At 40.0% G+C, this 24,598-nt stretch overlaps 1 protein-coding gene across 2 annotated transcripts in view; it reads left to right on the forward strand.

Moving 5' to 3' along the window:
* Positions 1 to 24,598, forward strand: part of MED12L (mediator complex subunit 12L) — a 317,830-nt gene that overhangs the window by 31,008 nt on the left and 262,224 nt on the right. For both annotated transcript variants that reach the window (XM_044251605.1, XM_044251606.1), the window contains exons 3-5: positions 2,057 to 2,161; positions 7,864 to 8,055; positions 12,834 to 12,993. In XM_044251605.1, coding sequence (XP_044107540.1) covers positions 2,057 to 2,161; positions 7,864 to 8,055; positions 12,834 to 12,993 — 457 coding nt within the window. The remainder of the gene's footprint in view (positions 1 to 2,056; positions 2,162 to 7,863; positions 8,056 to 12,833; positions 12,994 to 24,598) is intronic.

The following is a 24,598-nucleotide window of genomic DNA, read 5'->3' on the forward strand; positions in this document are numbered from 1 at the left end:
GCCGTTGGTATGCTGAGCCGCCGAGTTAGAGTACCTTTAGAACAGTGAGTGCAGCAGCACCAAATGGGACTAACTGGTCCTGAAAGCCTCACGTGTTTCCTGTTGATTAGGCCAGAACGTATTTTTAGTAAAAACATACGCTGTTACTCAATTAATATTTCTTGTAATACTCTGATGGTGAATCAAAGATTAAAAATTCAATTTTCTCATCCCATTCCCTGTCTGATCCCATTTGTCCCTCTTCTTTCTGAGACTCTGAGACTACAGAAATTTTGTTAGCTCACTTGCTTTAAGTTGACTAACACCTTTCTGACTTCAAATATGCATTATGTCATTTTGCCCTAGATTTTCAAATAATTGGTTTGAAAATGTGGGAGCAGTTTGAGATGTGTTGATAGGTGTATGCAACTCATTTTCTGTGCAGGTCACGATTTCAGTGACCTTCATGCTTGGAGGAGACTTGATTATCATAGAGCTAAACTTCCTGTAGCGGGGTCTTTTTGAAAGCTTGCCAAAACAGTGGCTTGCCAAGATGTTAGGTAGAGTACACACACAATTAAGTAAGTTACATGGCACGTCTCCAGGAGACCTTGGCTCTCAGCCAGGCTGACCTTTCAGGTGCTTATATGTCATAAACTATTTTGTCCTAAGGCTTCCTGCTTAATCACAGCAGTGATTTTGATTATTTGCTTTTTTTTTTTTGCCTTTCTTCAGTTTACACTTGCAGCAATTACTTATGAAGGCGAAGTATATATTCTTATTCTTGTTCTGTGAGCAGCATTACCCCAGCGGTTACTAAACCTTTTCTTGGCTTAGAGTGACAGGGAACAGAAGGTAGCTTCATTTACTCAAACCTTTCCCTTGTATTCTTTCAAGTCTATATTTTAAGAACTCTGATTTAGTTCCATAGTTGAATGATTTGGGGAGGGCAAGGTCTTTTTTTTTTTAAAGCTTTGGGCTATTTCTGATGTGTTGTGACCTTGGGAAGAAAAGTTCTCCTGGATCTATCCAGTAGGAGATGTTTTTAAGGAGAGTATGAATTGTAGCTATGTATTTTTAGAGTACATTTTCATATGGCATTTGTACTTTGGTGGCATGGAGTTATGGAAATTTCTCTTCCTAGTTTTGGGTTGAGAAGACTATTTCAGTGCTGGCTCTGTCCTGTTAACTGTGCTGGCTTAGTGAGCCTCATTTTTCTAATCTGTAAATGGACGTGAAGGTACATGTGTACATTTACCTGAGAATTTGGTAAAGATCAAGTGAGCCAAGGTGTATGGAAGAATTTTGCAAGCCCTACACTTCCCTTCAGATGCTGTTGGTCATGGTGCTGCGGTTATCACAAAGCTTGTGCTTATGAACCCTTCATTTCTGTCTTTAACTTGCTGTGGGGTCGTGGATAAGTGGAGTGAGCCATTTTTCTTGAACATAAAATAGGGATGTGTATAGGGGCTGGAAGGGAAGGGAGAGCCCAACCATGGGATGTCTAGAAACAATTCTAGTATACAAATTCTGTGACTTTATGTTTGTGCGTATGTGGGGAATTTTAGCTCATTTTTTACTTTTCCCAATTTATTAGTTAAAAATTTTAAACTTAACAGAATGAGAGAACAGTATAATGAGTACCTCCACATGCCCTATATTCAAGATAACAGTTGCTAATATTTTGCCACATTTATTTTTATATCTCTCTGTACATTTGTATATTGATTTTGTTTATTTATTTGTTTAAGATTTTATTTGTCCAGAGCACACAAGCAGGGAGAGTGGCAAGCAGAGGGAGAAGCAGGCTCCCCATGGAGCAAGGAGCCCAATGCAGGACTGCATCCCAGAACCCGGGGATCATGACCTGAGTCGAAGGCAGATACTTAACCAACTGAGCCACTCAGGTGCCCCTGTGTATTGGTTTTAAATCTTCAGTTTCTGCTCTCTTTGGTGTGTTTTCAACAGTTCTCTTCCACAAAGTATAGCATAGTCTGTCATTACTCAGCCCTTAGTATGCTGGGTAGAGTTAGAGCTTTTATGTCTCTCTGATTAATTGATACCTTTTCTTGAACAGGATGAACTTACTGCTGTGAATGTAAAGCAAGGCTTCAACAATCAGCCAGCCTTTACTGGAGATGAACATGGCTCAGCCAGAAATATTGTAATTAACCCATCAAAGGTAATGCAAATTGTCTGTTTCCTAAAACTTCTGAGAAAGTGTGTGTGACACCCTTGATAGTGAATGCTTATAAATTACTGTTATTTAAAACCACAATCCGTATTCAGAATTCTCCAGAATATCTTGTGTAAGGTCCTGCCCTAGGACCCAATCAGGGATCATGCATTGTATTTGGGTGTCCTGTCTCTTTCATCTATTTTTTAAAAAATATTTTATGCATTTATTTGACAGAGAGAGAGAGAGAGAGAGAGATAGATCACAAGTAGGCAGAGCTGCAGGCAGAGAGGGGGCAGGAAGCAGGCTACCTACTGAGCAGAGAGCCCAATGCGAGACTTGATCCTAGGACCCTGAGATCATGACCTGAGCCAAAGGCAGAGGCTTAATCCGCTGAGCCACCCAGGGGTCCCTCTCTTTCATATATTGTAATCTGGTACAGTAAACAGTACTACTTTCCACCTTTGCTCATGTTGTTATTTTTGGGAGGAGGAGGGGCTTTCGAAAGAGCTTCTCTCCTGTTGTCTTTTTTTTTTTAAAGATTTTATTTGAGAGAGAGAGAGTGAGCACAAGTAGGGCAAGGGACAGAGGGAGAAGAAGCAGGGACCCTGCTGAGCTAGGAGCCTGATCTGGGACTGGATTCCAGTACCCTGGGATTATGGCCCAAGCTGAAGGCAGATGCTCAGCCAACTGAGCAACCCAGGCGCCCCCAGTTATTTTCCTATATTCTAATCCTGCATTCTAGGTTTGTCTTACTGTTTTTTCATGATAAGATTCAGGTTCTATATTTTTGGCAAGAAGACCATACTGTGTATCAGAAGACATGCAGTGCCAGTTTGCCCTGCTATTGGTTGTACTACATTTGATCATGGAAGATGGTGTCTGCTGTCACTTTACATTGTAAAAGTAGTTGTCTTTTCCTTGTAGTAATCTCTGTAGGGTGGTACTTTGAGACCAAACGAATATGCTATTCTTTGATACAATTTCATCTTGTGATTGTATCATCAATTGATAATGCTGGCTGAATGAGTTATTTTTCTGGTGGTCGCAAAATGCTACTTTTCCAATTGTTCTTTCTCATACATCTATTAGTTGGCATTCTTTTGTGAAATGACACCCCATTTAAAAATTTATTTCTATTTTTTATTATTTTGTTTGAAGTAGGCTCCATGTCCAATATGGGGCTTGAACTCACCACCTTGAAATTAAGAGTTGCATGCTTTCACAACTCAGTCATCCAGGTACCCCAGACACTTCCATTTTTCTTTTTTTAATGTAATCTCCACACCCAATATGGGGCTTCAACTCAGGACCCTGAGATCAAGAGTTGGATGCTCTACCCACTGAGCCAGCCAGGTGCCCTGACATCCCATTTTTTTAGTATCACTTTGAACTCCAGGACTCTTTTAAAATTTGATGTGTCATCTTTTCTCTTTTTGATGTTTAAATTATCTCTCACTTGGCCAGGGGGCGCCTTTAACCTACTTCTTGGGTGCTTTTGACATCCCCATCATTCTTTGAGACTTCCTTACCTTTGATACAGTAACATATTACAGATTCATGTTCTTTCTGTGCGGCAGCCCAGGGCTGGAGACTTGGCATGCTCCTTGCAACTAGAGTATCATAACTTCTGGGTCCTTTCAGTGGACAGAGATGGGAAACAATGTAGAGATTTGTTTCTTCTCTTCTCCTGTCTTCTCTCCTTTTTCTTCCTTCCTTGCATCCATCTACCTGTGCTTACCCAATACCCCAGGGTTTTTCCTCTTTCCTGTCCCATCTTTGTATCTCATTTCTCCCAAAGTGAGAACCCTTTTAGTAAATTCGATATATTTATTTATTTACTCTGTCTTACAATACACATAAAAAAGTTCCAGAATAAACTATAGTAATGCTACTCCAACCACAAAATTACTATGGAAAATTTATAATTTTCCTGTTATACTTTTTGTCGTTAGACTAATTTTCATTACAGTATATAGTCAGAATGTTGTGTTAAAAATTTTCTTGAATTAAATCTCTTTTTTCTGTGTGGTTATATTAATAATCAATATTTAAGCGGAATTATTTGCTTCTTTTTGTAATCTTTTAAGGTTTGGTTTTTCTCCTCCTTTTTGAGTTATTTTTATTTTCTGAATATTGAAATACTTATATTAAATTGAAAGCATTATACAAACGAAATCAAACAAACATACTTTCTCTCCTTCCCCAGAGATAGCTACTGTCAGAGATTTGTGCATAATTTAAGATCTGTGTGTGCACATGTACACATAAACACAAGTATACTTGACAATTTGCTAATCAACTGAAATACATAAACAATGTGAAAGAAAACAGATGCATTTTCTGCAGATAACCTCATCAACTGAACACAGTATTTTTTTGTTCTTTTTCCAGTTTTCATCACTTTTTAACATCACAGTCATAATTATATCTATGTTGTAATTGGTTTTCTTTTTTTAAATTGTGGTAGAATATATGTAATATGAAATTTACCATTTTACCATTTTATTTTATTTTATTTATTGGAGCCCAACACAGGGCTTGAATTCATGACCCTTAGATCAAGAGTCAGATGCTGAACCACGCAGGTGCCCCTTAACATTTTAAAATGTATAGTTCTTTGGCATTAAGTGCATTCATATTGTTGTGTAACTTGTCACCACCATCCATCTTCAAAATTTTTTTGTCTTCCAATTTTTTTTTTAAAGTAGAATTATTTTGTATGTGCTTTTCCTTTAGGCTGAAGTATTCATATTCATAATTATTAATGGACAGATAACATTCCATCATTTATGCTATAATGACTAGAAACTGTTGGTATATACCAAGTAGACTGTTGCCAACTTCTTATGGTTATTTATGAAGAGGGTATAGTCATATTTGAATGTACAGATTATGTTCTTTTGGATAAATTTTCAGAAGCATACTTACTTGGGTAGTAGGCATTTTAGTCTCTTTGGGCTGCCATAACAAAATACCACAAACTGGGTGGATTAAACAACAGAAGTTTAATTTTCTGAGAAAAAACTTTATTTTCTCACAGGGTGGCTGGTAGTCCAAGATCAAGGTGTCAGCAGGTCTGGTTTCTTCCGAGGACTCATTCCTTGGCTTGTGCAAGCCTGGCCTCTTGCTCTGTCCTCAGAGGTTCTTTTCTCTATGTGTGTATATTGGGTGTTTCTACTTACAAGGACACCAGTCCATTGGACTAAGCCCTGCCCTTATGACTTCAGTTGACCTCAACCTCTTTAAAGGCCCTGTCTCCAAATACAGTCACATTGGGGGTTAGGGCTTCAACATGCGAAGTTTGGGGGAACACAGTTCAGCCCATAACAGTACGAATGCTGTGTGTCTCTTGATGTGAGCTGCCAAATTGTTCTGTTGTATCAAGTTTTATGTCAATTTAAATAACTGAATAAATGGAAATAACACCCATTACAGCTTCTGCTGCAATCCTTCCAGTGAGATTTACTCAGGGATTCAAACCTTCTGAAGGGAATTTGAACTTATAAATATGGAATACATGAACTATAGTGTAGTCCCTAAACTTTTTTCCATTTTCTTCTGAAATGAATTACTTTCAAAATCGCTTTGGTTGGATGGAAACAAGTTTTAAATTAAACTTTATCTCTCCTGCCTTGTCTGAGGGAGCGCAAATTGGTATGAAGCTTATGGAGGACAATTTAACAATGCTGATTGAAATTACAGAATTGTACGATCTGTATTCTGGAAATTTATCTGAAATCTGTAGCTGTACATGTGTGAGATAACAAACAAGTTATTCATTTTAATGTGATTTGTAATAGCAGAAGTTTAGGGAAAACACTCCAAATGTCCAGTTGCAGGAGTTTGATTAAATACAATGTGGTACATCAACACAGTACATTTGTGAAAGTTAACAAGAAATTCTCTGTATACAGATGTAGAAGGCTCTCAGACGTTTACTAAATGTACACAAAGAGGAATACATGTAAAAAAAGAGAAAGTAATATATTCGTGTTTGTGTATTGTTATTCAACCGAAGAAACACTGGAAAAGACATAATTATGAAACTAACCAATGTGGTTACTTGCAGAAGTAGGCATTGGGACTTGGGAAATGAGGCTCTTTACTTTTTTAGGTTTGGAATAGTGTGAATATAAAATTCAGTGCATGGTTATGTTTTGTTTTGTTTGTTTTTTTGCTTTCTCTGTATTAGGGAATTTTGACTTGGTTTGCAGTGTGCAGTGGTTCCCAAGGTTTGTTAGAATGTAAAATGCACATACAGTAACATGTTCCATTGTTATTAAATACAAAAATTATAGTTGCATAGCAGATTGCTGACTACTTTAAAAAAAATCTTTATACCTTTGTTTATTATGATTAAAATACTCCTATGTAATTGCAAGTAAGAGACCTTTTAAATTTAAACAATCGGTGTAAGTAGGGGTTTTAAGTTCTTGGTATAAAGACCAAATATTGATTGAGAGATTTAAAATTAAACAATTTGCTGTTGGCTGCTTTTTCCTAAACAACTGGTTTTGCTAAATTTTTGCATTTAATCTAGCTCCTGTTTAAACATTTTGCAAACATTTTCTTAAGAAAACACACCATGAAGTTTGTTGGGGGGAAAAAAAACCAAAGCTCAGATCTTTTTTTCCTAATTCTAATTTTTTCTTACCATATTATCTTAAACGCACCAAATAGACTTTTTTTTTTATTGTCCATAAATCACAAGGGTTGAGGAATTCCCGTTCACAGTAGGAAAAAGTGTACTAGCTTTTTACCCAGGTAGATAAACTTGACTAATTGTTTACAACTGTGTTCCAATCTACACACTAATTGTTTCTTGACTCATGAGCATTAACTAAGGTAGTGATTCTTATTGTGCTTCACCAGGGTAGGTATTTTATTTTAATCATGGTTGTCACTGTCTGCTAACCTTACTTGTTGTTTGAATCATATTAGTAAACAATTCCCAGGGAGTGAAATAGATTCTTGGAAATTCCAACAAGTTTTCTGTGGATTCACTTAATTTTTAGTTATTTATCCCTTTCCTTCTTGGGCCTTTCTTCCTCTTTTGTCCTTCTTTAGTTTGATTAATACGAAGATGCCACAGACATTCACAGGAACTCCCTTTGCTACTTTATTCCATTCAGAGCAGGTAACGCTAGCTTTTTCTTGAAACCCATGTACTCCAACTTAACTTGGCAGTCCAGTTAAAAATGTTATTTTCTAAACTCTTTTTAAAAGCACTGAGTCTAAATACAGAATTTTCCTTTCCAAAAATACATGCTATTAAGATGAAACCAGAAAAAGAATGATTACTGTGTGATTACTAGACTTTCTGCTTTTGTGTGCAACACCTCTCAGGAAACACATTCTCTCCAAATGTGGATGTAGTCTGAAAAAGAAGTACAGCTGAAGATTAAAGCAGAACCCATTGTCTTGAAATTTATTCAGGATGTAATTAATTTCATCTTCTCAGAGATTTTCAAAGGCTCTTCTTTTTTCCTTGAACCACTTGTTAATAGTGGAACAAAAATGCTGTGGGGGTTTTTGCATTATGTTAGTATAAGGAAATCACAACTCTTGGCTTCAAGGACTAAAACTGCCATTTTCTCATGGGCTGCTTAAAGATATTCTCTTAAAGCAAAAATAAAATACTACTATACACTACTAATATACATACTGTCTTCAAACTTCTTCTTTTTTTTCTTTCGTTTCCACAGATTGGAGCTTATTTCAGCAGTATATTAGCTGAGAAACTAAAGCTTAACACTTTCCAGGACACCGGAAAGAAGAAACCACAAGTTAATGCTAAAGATAATTATTGGCTGGTTACTGCTCGATCCCAGAGTGCAATTCATAGTTGGTTCTCTGACTTAGCAGGAAATAAACCACTTGCTATTTTGGCAAAAAAGGTATCAAGTATTTCTTACATTGTTTTAATTATGGTCTTCTCTAGAAATCACGATGTTAGAGCTAATGTCCAAGTATATAATTCTTTCCCCCGTTCTTTCAGTGTCAGGTATACTGAACCAGGTGTGTGCTGCACATGTGCTGTTTCTCCCTTTATTTGGATGGCAATGTGGTTCCTAGCACATCTTGACCTAAACGTTCCACACAGGAAGCAATTTACGTGGATTTTATTTATTTTTTAAGATTTTATTCATTTGAGAGTGAGAGAGTGAGTGAGCAAGAGAGCAAACACAAGCTGGGGAAGAGGTAGAGGGAGTGGGAGAGGGAGAAGCAGGCTCCCCACTGAGCAGGGAGCCCGAAGTGGAACTCGATCCCAGGACCCTGGGATCATGACCTGAGCTGAAGGCAGCCACTTAACTGACTGAGCCACCCAGGCGCCTCATGTAGACTTTGGGTAGACGAGTTTTTTATTTTATTTTATTGTTTTTAAAGATTTTATTTATTTGTTTGACAGAGAGAGACACAGTGAGAGGGAGAGGGAGAAGCAGGCTTCCCGCTGAGCAGGGAGCCCGATGCAATTTGGGGCTTGATCCTAGGACGCTGAAATCATGACCTGAGCCAAAGGCAGATGCTTAATGGCTGAGCCATCCAGGTGCCCCTAGACGAGTTTTTTAAATAGAGAGTAGGCAATAAGACTTCATTGTATTTCGGTTTCCTTAGGCCAGGATGTCCAGAATGTGTCATTCAGAAATTCTTGCTTTGATGTTACTTCCTTGACTTGAAAAGTACCAATCCAAATGCTTTAAGCTAAGCCTTCTTCCTAACAAGTAAGTTAGCGATTCTGGGTATGCTTGAAAAACTTCTTTGAAAAAGTTTTAGAACAGAATGGCAGGTTTATTTATAGCTTCCAGCGATCTCTGTCTTCTTGCACACCTTTGAAATCATTCCACATGTCTTTCTCATCTGGCCTGAAACCCTTTCGTTGTAAGGGTGTCCATCTTCTGTTCTTGATAGTGCTATTAACAAGTGTGATGCAGGCCTGGTTTAAAGCAGAGCTCCTTTCTGTATTTGTTTTCTAAAGCAACTCTCTGAAAATAGCCTGTAGCTCCCATTGGCTTTCTTTGGCCCTAGTGCCGCTGTGGCATTTGTGTTGCCTTGTGATTAAAGGCAACTGAAACCCTTGAAAAGCACAGCAATCAACATAATTGCCTCTTGTTACTCAGGTTGTACCTGTCTCTACACAGGCTGAACCGTGTGGCATTTCTTTCCTGGCAATGAACATGTACCAGGGGGCCCACGATGACCTGTAAATTGTATCTGAAGGCCCTATCAGTCGCAGGGCATCCTTTGGTATTTGATGGCTTTCTATCAATAGTTCACACCCTCCATGTTGGGGCGGACCTTCAGTTCCCATGCAGCTAGCCTGACATCTTTCTTTTTAGGTTTTCCTTTTTTTTTTTTTAAATAGCTTTTAGAATTTCTTTTTTGAATATTTCCTGAAAGCAGATACAGGTGAGAAATTGATGCCCTTGCTCTATGGGTGTAGTGGCTGCTCATCTTTGAGGAGGGAAATGAATCACAGTGCAGTGTATTAGCCATTGTTCTCTTTATTAGGAGCTGCCTCTGGCCAAGTCAGGTGTTCCTCAGGTAAGCCCTGACGTTAATTCTGTGCAAAGTTAAACTTTTTTTCTTTTTCTTTCTTTCTTTCTTTTTTTTTTTTTTTTTTTGGACTATTTACTCTGCCCTGAAGTAGTCATTTCTTGGGCTTTGGAGAGTCCCCTCTGTTTTCCCCTCTTCTCTCCTCAGCATATCATATATCATATTCCTGAGATGGCAAAAACTCTTTTAGAGCTGGGTCAGAGATTGTGTTCTCTGCATGTTCTTCATACTAGAAGGTTCAAATACTTCTTTAATTTCTGGTATTTATCTATCAGGTGGCTTAATGCAGGCAGCCTTAATTTTCCTGCTAAAATTGTGAGCCCTCTTCCAGCTCTGTTCTAGAGTTCAGAGTAGTTTCCTGTTTGGGATAGGTCAAGTTTCTGGGTCTGGTTTTCCATTGTTTTACAACTCAGCACTCCCAATATTTAACCACGGAGAGGTCAAGAATGGCCAGTAAAAGGCCTTTTATCTCAATCATGGTCGTAGGTAGATTTGGAAAAATAGACTTATAGCCTCTAGGGATATCCTTCTGGCTCCTGGACAGTTCTCTAGGTAGAACAGGTTCACTTCAGGTGACATTGATTACTGTGGTCTCTGGAATTTCCTTTTGCCTCTGCGTCAGCTTGGTGAACACAGAGTTTGTTGACAGTGATGTTCATCTGTGGGGGAAGGCGCTACAAGGTGATACAGCCCTTTTGTGGATGAAAAACCATCACATGCTAGGTGTCTTAGTTTCCATTCCCTGCTTAGATGCAGCTCTAGCTTGATTCAGAAGCGAAACAGCTGTCCAGTGATTGCCTACGTTCAGTTACAAGATAAAGCCAGATGGTTTCTTTGCTGCAAATGGAACCCATGACTGTAAGAAAAGTATGACTTCCTATAAACTTTGTATAAACTATGTCACTGTAAACATAATTTCCTTCCTGAGTTGGTCCAAACTGTAAATTTGATAACACCATCAATACGTGTCTTCTTCCTTATTTAAATAACCTTCACATATGTTCTTCTGAATTTTAAATCCCTTGATTTGAGTCAACCATGTCGTACGGGGTTCTGCCAATAAGGACAATGAGCTGGCATACCTGCCTTAGCTTGTTAATGGTATGACCTATGGCTTAGTTCTGTTTGCTGTTTCATCGAAACATTTTGTATGTTTAAATTTTTATTTTCCTCCTGTCAGTTGTTTGTTCAAAAGAAATCCTTTGGGCATCTATAAAAGAGTTATTAGTAATGTTTCTTCAGAGATGCTACATTTATTTTTTTGCATTTGCCTAATTTTTTAGGCCTTGATCTTGTACTCTGTTCGTCCATCTGAATGAACGGAAACCTGACCTTGACAAGTAAAATTTAACTCTCATACTATATGTTCTAGTGAAGAGCAGCAGCTCAGGTCTTGCACTGAGTATATAAGCCTGTGCTTTTCTTGTCTCTGGCTTCAGCAATAGTCTATAAACCCAGAGTCTTGTGCTGCATGAAAGACGTGCCTTGTAAACAAAATTTTCAGGAAATTTTCTTGTTAAAATGTCTCACTGTGGTCTGCAGAGAGGAAGCCTTAACAGCTTTGGCCTGTGTGACTTTCATCTCCCTATTAGGTATGTTTTTGAGGTGTAGCTGCCTCTGCCATAGCAGTTATGTTTAAAGTCAGCACCCAAGGCAGGAACCATACGTGACCAAAAGTCTATTAAATTGCGCATGAAAGACAGTGTATGGACAGCTGCAACTCAGTGTCCAGCCAGACAGCTTTTCCTTCAGCACTGGGGTAGCTTGAATGTTTCTTTGCTAAGAACCAAGTGAAATAGCTTGTTTTAAAGGGCTGTGTACAAAACCGTTTCTCCTTTAATTTTGGGATCACACTTGGTTCCAAGCCTGTGAACAGTCAAATTTACAACATATGAATGATACAAAATATCTACTGTCTAAAGGAGGATTTGACTAAGAAAAATGCCATGCTGTAACAATCAGCTGCTTTGAAGTTTTTTGATGTCCACCACACAATCAAGCTGGAGTGTGGCCCATGGAGACCAGGGCTCTTGATAGCCATGGTTGCAGTGTCCTGGATCCTTTTAGGACAGGGTCAGGTCCATGGCTTGGAACATACTTCGTCCAGTACCCAGAAATCTTTGGAATTGGTAACAAAATAAAAACTGTTCTAGTTTTGATACATGCCATTCTTTTACTTTACCCTTCTAATCACCCTGTGGGGTGGACAGGGTTGGGTTGGTATTATCACATTCATAAATAAAGAGCCGGGGAGGCTGGGGGCCAGGACCAGAGCACAGAGATGGTAGGGGGAGTAACGGATGCTGACTGCTTCCGTTCTGGGCACCATGGCCGAGGTCCTCTGTCCACTGTTGTACTCTACATTCATAAATGGAATAGATTATATGTAGATGACTGGCCTGTTCCTAGGGTATTTATGAGGAATTCTAGAAGAGTGGGATAACTCTTTGAAGCATTCAGTGGTACGTTGGGATACTAATTTGCTAAATAGTATACTTTCACGGTTTAGAAGAAATAATGAACTGCCTCAAGTGCCTACTTTCAACCAGTGAATTAATTAACCAGCTATTTCTAGCTCAGTGTTTATTAGGCAGATTCACTGATCCATCATTTTGGCCTCTATTTTAAATTTTGGGCTAAAGGCACTTTAGAAGCTTTCTAGAAATTGTTATTATGAATGTTACAGCCAGAAAGCTTTATACCCCCCCCCCCAAAAGTGTTCTTTGATGAAATGTGGAGTGGGCACAATTTTTCACTTGATCATCCCTTCCGGTTTTGAGATAAAACTCTTTGGAGTACTGTCATGAAATTATTTTTCCTATTTTGTTGATGAATAGCTTTCAGCATCTGAGAATTTGAAAGTAATTTGTTTTTATAAATAAGAGAGCACAACTGATAAAACTGTTGTCAGTGTGTTAAACATAGTTTTGATTATTTTAATGAATGTTTGCTTAAACTTTTTGGTTTTTAAGCTGAATGTGCTGTTTGAAAATTCATCAAGGATATGCTTTCTTAAAGGCAGCAGAGACTTTTAGTGTCTTTCTTTTGCTTTCTGTTTCTGTAGGTTGACCTCATGATGAACATAGTATGTGATTTTTATAAATATGTTATTTCTTTTTAGGTTCCAATCCTTAGTAAAAAAGAAGATGTTTTTGCATATTTAGCTAAATATTCAGTGCCAATGGTTCGAGCAACGTGGCTGATCAAGATGACCTGTGCCTATTATTCTGCTATTTCTGAAGCTAAAATTAAGAAACGTCAGGCTACTGATCCTAATTTGGGTAAGTGAGAGAGGACGATACATTTTGCATTTCATCGTGACTATACCAGGAGTTGTTGCTGGCATGCTCTAGCCATGGCCCAGTGAGGAGAATACTGAGGAGGTCCATGGGAGGCTAGAAATCCCTCATGGCACGCAGAGGGCTCCTTGTTCACCCGGCCCAGGATCCCGATTCCATCAGCAAATCATTGCTCTTACCTCCAGAATATGTCCTGCATCTAAGCGCTTCTCACCACCAGAGCTGCTGGAGCGTTGGTTCATGCCGCTGGCATCTCTTGGCTGGATACGGTGGCGGCCTCCTAACTAGTTTCCCTGCTTTTCCTTCTGCTCCTTGTATTGTTGGTTCTAGATTACTCCATTGATCACTAAGCCTAATCCAATCACATCGTGTCCCTGTTTATGCCTCATCATTAGCTTCTTACTTCCTTCTTACTTAAGATGAAGATCCAGATTTTTTTCCTGTGGCCACCGAGGCCTTCTGTGCCTTGCTCCCTCTTTCTGTGATGTTCTGGTCACATTGCTTTCCTTCTCCCCTCTGATATGTCACACTTCGTCCTTTCTGAAGGCTTCTGCATTTCTTCTCATCTGTACTTGGGCTGCTCATCTCTCTGGCATTGCCACGTCTCCTCTTCTCAGAGCCTTTGGCTCGAAGGCCATTTCCTCAAGAGGTTTGCTTTGGCTACCTGCCTAGATAATATTCCTCTTTCCCCCTTCTGCCCATTTGTGTTCTTGGGTATTCTTATTTTATTCATAGCTTGTTTCGCTATCGGAAATTATCTTGAAAAAAATTGCCGTCTCTCTCGCCCCTCTCTCGCACCTGCATTGGCCCATGATCATGGTAGGTATTTGTTGAAAGAACTGAAGGTAAACTGTTTTGAGTCTGTCTTCTCTCTTTTGGTGACTAGACAGTGACTCCTTGAGGTGGTGCTGAAACATGCTTATTAGTAAAAGACTGGATTCTCCGCTAGAGAATTACACATAGAGCAGAAGATTACACATAAAGATGTCCACTCAAAGATTAGGGTTAGAAATAATTCCTTATGGAATGGAAATGTGCTTATGATTTTATAAGGGGGACCCCAGCTACAAGGCTCTGACGAGCAGGGTCAGAAAGTGCAAATGTCCTCAGATGCCAGGCAGTGTCCTAAACAAGTGAGTCAGGGTGTGAGGTTGTTGGGCGTGGTGGGTGGTCCTGGGGAACTGGACAGTGAAGCCCACTCTAAAAGCACGGAAAGTTAATCAAAACAAAACAGAAAACATGGCTCGATTCCATGCCTGCCACATTTTGAGCTCAGGTTTGCTAAAACAAAGATGAACTGTATTTCAAAGTTAACAAAACTGTATTGTGTGTATATTTAAATGAATAGGGGAAAAGAATCCACAGAGTGAGTAGTGGTGATCTCTGAGTGCTGTTTTGGTAGCAGTCTTGTTAACGTTATACTTGAGATTGTTTTCATCAGCTTATTATTTTATAGGGAGAGACAAAAGAAATGCCCCCTTTTTTAAATTACTGAAGCTCTACATTCTTATTATATTTGCAAATAGTGTCAAAATAGACACAATAAATATTCAAGTTTCTTCTCTCCTTCATATTTTCCTTCTCCAACTTTTCTTCATTCATATACAAAAACACGTATATGTGATTCATATATATACATATATATATATACACACATACACAGAGAAAGAGAGAGTGCACGCACGCACAAGCGTGGGTGAGAGAGCGAGAGCATTTATTAATACCTCTCTCCAGAGTCTGAATATCTAGTTGCTTACTAGCATCCTCTACTTTGATGACGAATGGGCATCTGAAATCTAGTATATATAATCAAAATCTTGATTTCCCACCATCCCTAACCTTGCTCCTTCTTTCTTCAGTCTTCTCCTTAGTAAATGTTCTATGTAGTCACTGGGTCGATAAGGATAAAAGCCCTATTGTTATTTTGGGCTTTTATTTTTCTCTCAAAATTCCACATTCAGCCTCTAGCAGTCCTGTCAGCTTTACTTTGAAAGTCCAGTCCCAGCCCAAGAATGAATGTCTTCCTCCTCCCACTGCTGCTGTCCTCTGGTTTGAGCAACCACCTCCACCTTTGCCAGAGCTGTGGCACGGGCCTCTAGCTGGTCTTGGTTTCATTCTTCTCTAATGACAGCTTTCTGCTCTGTAGCCAGAATGTTCCTGCTAGAACTTAAATCGTGTTGCACTTTATGCTCAGAATCCGCACTCCGATGTGTACCCCTGCCAGCGTGAGCAGTCGGCACACACGGCGGCCTCTCCTTCCAGCCTCCAGATGTCCGTCTGCCTCCACGCACTGCGTGTTAACCCAGATGGCACTTCCTACAAGAAGCCTTCTCAGATCACTCCAGCCAAAATGTCCTCTCTCCGTCACTATCTTTTCATAACTTAGTACCACCTACCATGTTATATTTTAAATTTTATTGATTACTTAATGTACACTCACAACCAACTGTAACATTTCTGCCTGAGAAGTGGTCAGACTTGTTCCATACTAAATCTTCTAGGAGAGTACCTGGCATACAGAAGGTGTTCAGTAATTTGTAAGATAAAGGAATAATGAGGTCTGAAGCGTGTGTGTCTTTGTCCCAGTTCATAATCCTTGACCCTTGTAGCATCACTAATTATACAGACCACTCCTCCTTTCCTTAAGTCCTTTTCCTGGTTTTGTAACTTGTTCTGTCAGTGTTTTCCTTGAGATTTTAACCGTTGTAAGAAGGGGGGGAAAGGTGATCATACAGGAATGATTCTGCCCAATGAGACAGAATTTTAGGACAAATAAAAGTCTGATAGATTCTCATCATTTGCAAAGAACAAGTAGGTAGAATTTTTAGGAGTCTGAGATAGGAGTGTATCACCAGAACCACATGATTTCCTCTACCAAATGGAAGGAAGCCTAGCTCCAGTTTCTAGCTAAGAACATCAGAGACTACTCGCCTTCATTACTTTCACCATTAATTTTCTTACTAGTGTAACCAGTTAGTTGTGGGGGAGGGGGATTATTTTGCATTTTTCTTCCAGAGCTAAAATTTTTAGTATTTGCATACCCATGACAGATGGTTGATTAAGTTCACCTACTAGCTGTGTCTTCTTTTGTAAGACACATAACACAGGGGAATCTGTTTTTTTGACTCTGTTTAGAGAGTATTACAGCTCATTGTTTTTTTTTTGTTTTTTTTTTTTAAAGATTTTACTTATTTGAGAGAGAGAGGGAGAGAGTGTGAGAGGGGAGATGGTCAGAGGGAGAAGCAGACTCCCCGCTGAACAGGGAACCCGACCTGGGACTTGATCCCGAGAGTGGGATCATGACCCCGTAGCTCATTGGTCTTTATGATTATCCTTGTGGTTTTTTTTTTTTTTTTTTTTTTAAATAGCGTAACTGGGCAGGTGGTGGGTACAGAAGGGGAGAGAGAATACTGAGCAGACTCCACAACCAATGTGGAGCCCGATGCAGGGCTTGATCCCATGACTCTGAAATCATGATCTGAGCCAAGAACAAGAGTTGGTCACTTAACTGACTGAGCCACCCAAGCACCCCTATTCTTGTGCATTTGTAAATGTGAATGTCAAATCCATGAAGAACAAATGCCTAATATACCGTTTTTTGTGGTAGAGTATAAAAACTTTGACCTAAAAAATGCTTAATGCTAAATATAAGAATATTTTAAAAAAATGCATAAATTTTGGGAGTTGATCCCTAACCTCTTAGGTCCAACATCTTGGGAAGAGCTTTGGGCTTTATTCACTGCAGCTCTGCACTAAGTGACTACCGATTTAAAACAGAATCTTTAGTCTCTCCCTCCAGCAGTCTTCTCAACCTTGATCCGGTCCAATCCAGGTTGCCTTTCATTTCATGTCTTTTTAGTTTTCTTTTAATCAAGAACAGTTCTTTGGCCTTTGCTTTTCTCGATATTTTTAGAGGGGCTGGACTGGCTATTTTGTAAGATGTCCCTTGGTTTGCATTTATTCAGTTCCTCATGACTAGATTCAGCTTATGTACTTTTGGTAGGAATACCATGGAAGCGATGCGGTAAGCCTCTCAGTGCATCGGATTACATTGTCCCAGTACTGGTGGCGGTAACTTTGATCTTTTGGGTAAGGTGGTGCCTCCTGGGTTTCTTCACTCCAAAGCACTGCTTTACCTTTTGTGCTTAATAGCTAATTTAACTATGTGTAGATATTTACTTCATTTTTCTATATTCTTACATGTGTTGTAAAATGCATGTAGCATACTATTTTTTTTTTAAGATTTTATTTATTTTTTATTTATTTGACAGACAGAGATCACAAGTAGGCAGAGAGGCAGGCAGAGAGAGAGGAGGAAGAAGGCTCCTTGCTAAGCAAGAGAGCCCGACTTGGCGCTCGTCCCAAGACCCTGGGATCATGACCTGAGCTGAAGGCAGAGGCTTTAACCCACTGAGCCACCCAGGTGCCCCTAGCATACTATTTTTACTATCTGCTGAGAGCACATGGTTTCAGTGATCTGATCTTGGTTTTCTGTCACCCTGTTACACCTGATAACCTCTCACTCTCTGCTTTGTCTTCAGCACTTTCTTCAGCTTCTTTAAGCAAATTCTGCAGTACATTTGGAAGCATTTGGCTGTGTAGACCTAGCCATAATGTAGCAAGTTTCACATTCCAAGCAAGCTATACAGCCAAGCAACTACACACATATGTATGTGTTGAATTGGATTAAATTGCATACACTGCAGAAGATTAACTTTGCAGTAATAGGTTCTGTGTTCTGGCTTTGATGGTGAAAAGAATCATTCAGCACATTTGGGGCAAGATTGACTATCAAGTGTCACCTTTTCCTGGCAGTGGTTTTATGACTTCTGTTGTCTTGATGATTGTTCTTAGGATTTGTAAAGTGTTTTCAGTAGAAATGGCCTTTATTCCTTTGTAATAGAAACATATGCTTTATTTTCAGTTCCCACATTCAGTGTTGGAACTGAGCTATAAAGCACTGCTGTTTGATTTTATTGGAGAGAGTTTTTCCTAAAGTTAAGTGGGCTAACAACAACAAGGGAGCAGGCCCGTCGTGTAAATTCTTTAAATGAAGCAACACAGAGATTGTCACTATCATTATGCAAAGAGTTACAGATCTAAACTGTGGATTAAATAGGTTACTGCCCTGGGGAGCTTACAGCAGGCAAAGGCCTCTCCAGTATAGTGTGTACCCCAAAGTGAGAAAAGTGAGAGGGGCCTTGGGTTCCTGGGTGAGTTTTCATGTGTCATTTCAAGGCAGGTAAAGAAATATTTGACCTGGACATACTGTAACATCAGGGCAGAGATTTTAAAGTAGGGCAGCTTAGAGGAAGGAGTTATAATTCTCAGCGCTTATGAAAGCCAAAAAAACAAGATGTTATAGGTAGACAGGATGTTTAGAAAATGCTATCAAGTAAGTTAGTGTTACAGACTCAAGGGAAAGAACCCCAGATGTAATGGTAGTTGGTTTCAGATATTTTTTAGAGTTGAGTGAAGTTTTGTTTTTAAAATAAGATTGTTTAGTCATCTTAAGATTTTTTGAGCTCCCTAGAGAAAAGCATTTAAAATGGGCTAGCTAATACTTAAAAAAGTAAAACTTAGAGTTAGGAAATGAAGGAAAGTCTTAAACAGACTAGGAGATATGACTGTAGAGTAAATAACGCAGACTTTGTGCATTTATTTGTAGGAATGTTCCGTGCTAGAGTCCTGTTGTTGCTAAGCCAAGTCATCATAACTGTGGCGCTTACTGCCATCATTGCTGTCGTGGTGGCGGTTAGCATTTCTTGAGCAGTTACCGAATGCCCCGCACTGTGGAGAGCAGGAACGTGGTGCTTCTTCCTGTGTTAGACTGAATTAGCTCTGGATGTGTGCTTTGAAAATGATGTCCGTTACTTGAGGGAGTTTTTCAGCCTTGGGCATTCCTCATCCCTTTGCTGTGTTTCCTGTTGGCTCATGTGGGAAGAGTCTTATCCCTCTCTACGTCTCCCAGGACTTCTGTGGTGTGCTGTGATACCATATCCCCCATTTCTTAGTAACCGTCTCTAGGTTCTGTGTACGTTTCCTGATTTATTAAGATACTCTGTGAGAGAGATACTTTATTCCCATTTCACAGATGGGGGCATGGATATGCGTGTGGGTGCGTAAAGCCCCTCAGTGTATGTGTCCAAAGTAGGTTCAGGAGCCTGTGCTCGACACTGCTGGTCAGTGAGGACAGACAGAGAATGTAATCACTGCCCTCTAGGTGTTCATGGTTCGGGGTGGGGCGGATAGCCACACAACCCAAGTATAAGAAAGGGAAGGGAGAGCTGATCGTGAAATGAATTAAATGCAGAGGGAGTCCCAAGGACAGGAAGCCAGGAGATCCACAGAGAAGTGACGTTTGACTACTGTTTTGAAAGAAGAGGCGTTTCGACAGAATTGGGGGAGGTTGTGCAGGGAAGGGCACTTCTGGCAAACAGATGGTGTCTGCAGAGAAACAGGGTCATCAAAGAGTTGGATTTGTGGAACTGCCAGGGGTATTCTCCTCTTGTGCATTAGTTACCAGTGGGGCGGTGATAGAAGGTTGTGAGGAGCTTGTGTGCTTGGGGTGTGAGAGTTCTCTCTGGGGATGGTGGGCAGCCAGGGAAGGACCTCCTAGTACTATTACTGTTGTAACACTTCTCCTAAGTTTCTTGTCTATAACACGGGGAGAGTTCTAATTGGCAGTACCTTCTAGGGCAGAAATGAGTCAGGCTTCTAAAGGCTTTGGGACAGTTCCTAGTGCATAGTAAATGGGCAGTAAAGGTAGACTCTAACTACTTGCTGCAATTGCTAGGCAATATTTATTACACCATAACTAGCCGGTATTTATTAGTTATTTTGTGTATTGTGCTGAGAAGTTTACAGATACTGTCATCATAATCTTGCAGTGTGGGTTCTGTTATTCCATTTTGTATATGAGACACCTGAGCCTCAGAAGTTAAGTAACTGCTGGGGCTCCTGGGGGTGCAGTTGGGATCATGAACTGAGCTGAAGGCAGACGCTTAACCGACTGAGATACCCAAGCGTCCCTCAAATAAAAAAAATCTTAAAACAAGAGTTAAGTAACTGCTAGCACAGTTGGAACTGGACTCACTAGGTGCTTGGTCTTTCCTCCTTATTGTGACGCGGGGGTTGCTAGATTGTCACTATCATTATGCAAAGAGTTACAGATCTGCTAGGGGGATGTAGTGGTGCAGGTCTGGGCCCCTTGGAGGCAAGAAGCATCGCTGGGAAGAAAGGTGCTGGCAGGAAACAGGCTGCAGGATTTCAGGGTTGTGGGCAGCATCAGAGGAATCAGAACCCTTATTTTTAGGGGTGCCGGGGGGTACAGGCCGAGCATAGCAAAGTCCAGAGTGCTATAGAAACTCGAGGAAGATGAAATTGCCTGCATGAGGAGCAGCTCTAATTCTGGCTAGGAATTGTTGGGCGTTCAAGATGGTGAAAAGTGACAAGACCTATCATGAGCGTGGAGTCTTTTGGGGCTCCAGATCAGTTAGAAGACACTTAAGATGCTTCGTGGTCGAACTCCCCAGGGAGCTGCCTTGTTGACACTTTGTTGTTTCCTCTCTACCCCTGAGGTTTTGCTGGGACAGGCATTTGTGTTGGAGGATAGACTTTTCTTGGTTGACTGTCCTCTCGGAACCACTATCCTGATCACCCCCAAAACACAGGGAAGAAGTAGCCACCCTTCTTGCACACGGGGTAATTAAATTGTGACATATTCACTGAGCCGTTTGGGCTGCCGAAATAAACGCTGCTGAATACATAATTGACAGTCTGGTTTCTTATCTAAGCCAGCCAGCTTACTTTCACTTCAGGCCCTTGAAGACATTGTAGCACTAACTTTTTTGACTCCAGGGACAAGCTTTTAGTTTCAAGTCAAGATTGCCTCCACATTCTCACAGTGCTCCTCATATCTGGTTTGTCATAAAAGGACTATCTGATTTGCTTACTATGACAATAACCCTGAAGATTGGACAGATGTGCTTGTATAAGTGTTTTAAATTCATTCTGTTCTTAGGCCTGAAAAGTAGGTTTTAATTGGTGGGGTAGCTCTGGCTACCTGGATAAAAAATTCTGTAGTATAAGGATTAGGGCTTGTAGGCCATGGCTTTAGCACCTGCCACTATCCCATTCCCCAGAAATTCAGTTAAAAGTTTTAGCATCTAATGATGAACCAAGCCCCAAATCATTATTTTTGGGGGAAGGGCTTGATGTTGGCATTCTCCCGTAAAAATGAGCTTTCTCTTATCAACTGTGATAAATTTTAATTCTTTATAAAAAAGGTAGAAAAAATGTTAAATTCTTTTCCTTTGATTATGAGTTTTCAGAGTAAGAATTGCTATGTATACATGGTTAGTGATGGTAAATGAGTTTCTCTGTTTGTTTCTTTTTCTTATTTAAAAAAAAATAATTTAGTCATTGGGATGGAATCGTGGATTATCCGTTCAGCATTTTACAACCAACTAACACTCATTCTTCATTTTAGTGTTCTGATTGTCCAAAAATTTAGCCAAGTGGAAGAACTTTCAAGCTTTTTATATCCTTTTTGACATGACACCTTTTTGTCTTAGAACACTGTCTTGTAGTTTGGCAAAGAAAGACGTTCCAGGCTCATCTTTTTCTGCTTCAGACCTGCAGGAAGTCATTTCCCTAAGGAACCGTACTTCTTTCTAGTGGGGAACGGTATTGAGAAAGCAACGTCTGGGTGCTGAAGGTGCTTGTCGGTACTAGGTTGTGTGGCATCTAGGCTCTGTCTATGGATGGATGGAGACATGCATGTCTGTGTATGTAGCGCATATGTGTTGGAGTTTATATTCTGTTTCCAATTAATCTTTAACCTTTCCATTTAATATAAAGTATTTTTGTTAATTTTTGATTTTGTGTTTACTTTAAAAAGTTCTGATCAAGTTTAATATGCTGTAGTATCACTCTGCCTTACTTACCCTTGCTCTGTGGAAACCTATGTCTGCTTTTCCCAAAGTAAAACGTTGCAGCCTGTTTCAAGTTTGAATGGTAGTGTGTGATAGTGGTCGTGGGGTGTGTGTGTGTGTGTGTGTGTGGTCATGAAGTTCTTGATGAAATTAGAGGTAATATCTGCCCATGAATCGTTTTGAGTTTCTTAGAAAAATGCACTCAAAGAATTTATATTTCACTTCAGTAAGATTTGAGTTAAAAAGGTTTATGAAGATTTTACTCATTGGGGTAGATGCTGTGAGGAATTTTAACTGAATGGGGGCTGTGCTGTCTGCCTTTAAGGGGCTCTCATTTTTTTGTGGAGAGAAGATGCATCCCTAAAACAGAGAGCAATCGGCAGTACATAATTATCTGCAATCATATCGGAAATGATGGGAGATGAAAAATTAGGGAAGGTTTTCTGAAGGAGTGAAATACGAGCTGGGCCTTGAAGAAGTCTAGCCTTTAAGTAAGCTTTAGGAAAGTTTTTGTTTTGTTTTTTATTGCATCTTCAAAAGTATCTCTTGGTCTTAGATAATTGTCTTCCTTTCTGGCAAGCTGGGAGCAGACCAGTTCGGTTTCTTGATCTGTGTACTATATTTTCTTGGTCTTTACTGCTGTCTTTTCTTCTGGTCTTGTTGGTTTGGGGGGAGTTACCTAGTCTTGGATTTACTGTTAAGAACCCATTGCTACTCAGCAGTTTCTCTGTTTTCTAGTCCGTTTTGATGTTGACTCCTGCTTGAAATAACTAATCATCTTCTATGGGAAGGTGCTAATCAGAATCCCAATTTCTTTAATATTGTAGTTCTTTGTCCTTCCTGGCTATTGGTACATGCAGATACCTTTACACCTGGAATGTATTCTGCAACGAAAATATCTGTTAGACGTTTTTGTAGTTAACAGATGGATAATCTACGTTTTCATTTGGGACACTGCTCACAAAATCTTCCCAGGTTGTTGGGTAGCACCAGTTTACAAATGATGCTAAGAAAATCCAGGGAAAGTGGGGAAACCAGGAATTCCATCCTGGACTTTTGGGTCTTGTTTGCTTTACAGAATTTCCAGGCTCCTCATATGGGTTGAGCGGTGACTGTGGAACTGGGGTGGGGAATGGTGTTGAGGTGAGGTGTGAAGGTGCTTCAGAAGGCTCGTTGTTTAATGAGTTTTTATTGTGCATCTTGCAGCTCAATTGCTTAAAGCATCATGGAATTTAAACACACAACTTTTTTTTTTTTTTTTTTTTGTGGTTAGTTGCTTATCTATAAGATACAGTATTCAAAGAGGTTAGTAAAGTCTCACAGCACTGTTGTTCCCCACACTGTTTCCCAAGCGTCGCATCACATGCTTCCAAGGGAATTGTTACCAGTTGCTTGTGTATCTTCTGAAATATGTTTGTATGTATGTCTTCAGTGTATGTTCTTATGCTGCTTTAAGACAATTGGTGCCTGTTCCGTACCGGGCATATAGTGGCCCTGTTCTTTTAAAGTGCTCTAGATTACTAACTTTGTAATGACTTACAGAAAGCTAGGTCTTTTTGTATTTTGCAATCCGCACTGGAATGTTAATTCCATGATGAATAGGAAGTTTTTGTCCTTCCTCCTTTTTTTCTCTTTCTTTTTTTCTTTCTTCCTCTCTTTTAAGACATTAAGTTTCAGAGTCATTTTCAAATGAAGCATATACGATCTTTCAAATGAAATCCCTGGAATCAAGTGGCTCTAGGTGCATTTCAGCTCACCATTAGCTGGGAATGAAGAGATACCTGGAATATACTGACAGGATAGAAAACACATTAAGTTCAGGGTCAGTAAATTACCAGCTGGAGTGTCTTTGTGAGAGCAACACAGCTAGAGTGAATAGATTTCATTAAATGAAATCACGCATGCATCAGTCTTATCTCCAGGAAAATAAAGCCAGGTGAGCTCTGGAGGAGAGGATAGGGGGATGGGTCTGCCTGGTCTGTGCCATGTGTAATCATTTTTATGTTTGAGAGCTTTTTGGTTTAGAGTTAACTTTACATGGTTATTTGGCAATGTGATGTCTGCAGTATTTGTATTTGTGTTCTAATGAAAGACTCTTACCTACCTAAAGCTTGTTCAGAAGTACAAACTTCACAGCAACTGCATTTAAGACTTAAGTAGTCATACAGTGCTTTTACTGCAGAGACTTGACTCCGGCCAAGCTGATCATGGAATTAAATTCCAATGCAAGTGCACAGAGAAAATGTAGTTTATCTTGCTGCGTCAATGATCAGGGCTTCCCGCCACTTCCTCTGTGGCAGGAGCTGGGCGTGGAGTGATGATAATGAAACGTCCAGTGGAATAATTTAAGTAGTTCTGATGACTCCAGGGGCCTGACAGCAAAGGTCTTTTTCCAGGGCTGCACCTCCCTTTCTCCTTTCACCCCGGTTCTCGGGGGAGCTGTCCCTTTAGGTGTGAGGCTTTAATTGTGCACACAGCTGTGTTCTCTACCTAGGGAAGTGCAGCTGCGGTTTCCTCACTGAGTCCTTGCACTGTGGTAGCTTTCCTCCCCTGGGGCAAGAGAACTCGAGGCCTGGTCTCAAATGTGTAGGACTGTGGGGACCTGTCCTGAGGGGTTAATTAAAGGCACCAGTTTAATATCTGTAAAAATA

The sequence above is a fragment of the Neovison vison genome, chromosome 6 (assembly GCF_020171115.1).
Source record: "Neovison vison isolate M4711 chromosome 6, ASM_NN_V1, whole genome shotgun sequence".
In the NCBI taxonomy this organism is placed as follows: Eukaryota; Metazoa; Chordata; class Mammalia; order Carnivora; family Mustelidae; genus Neogale; species Neogale vison.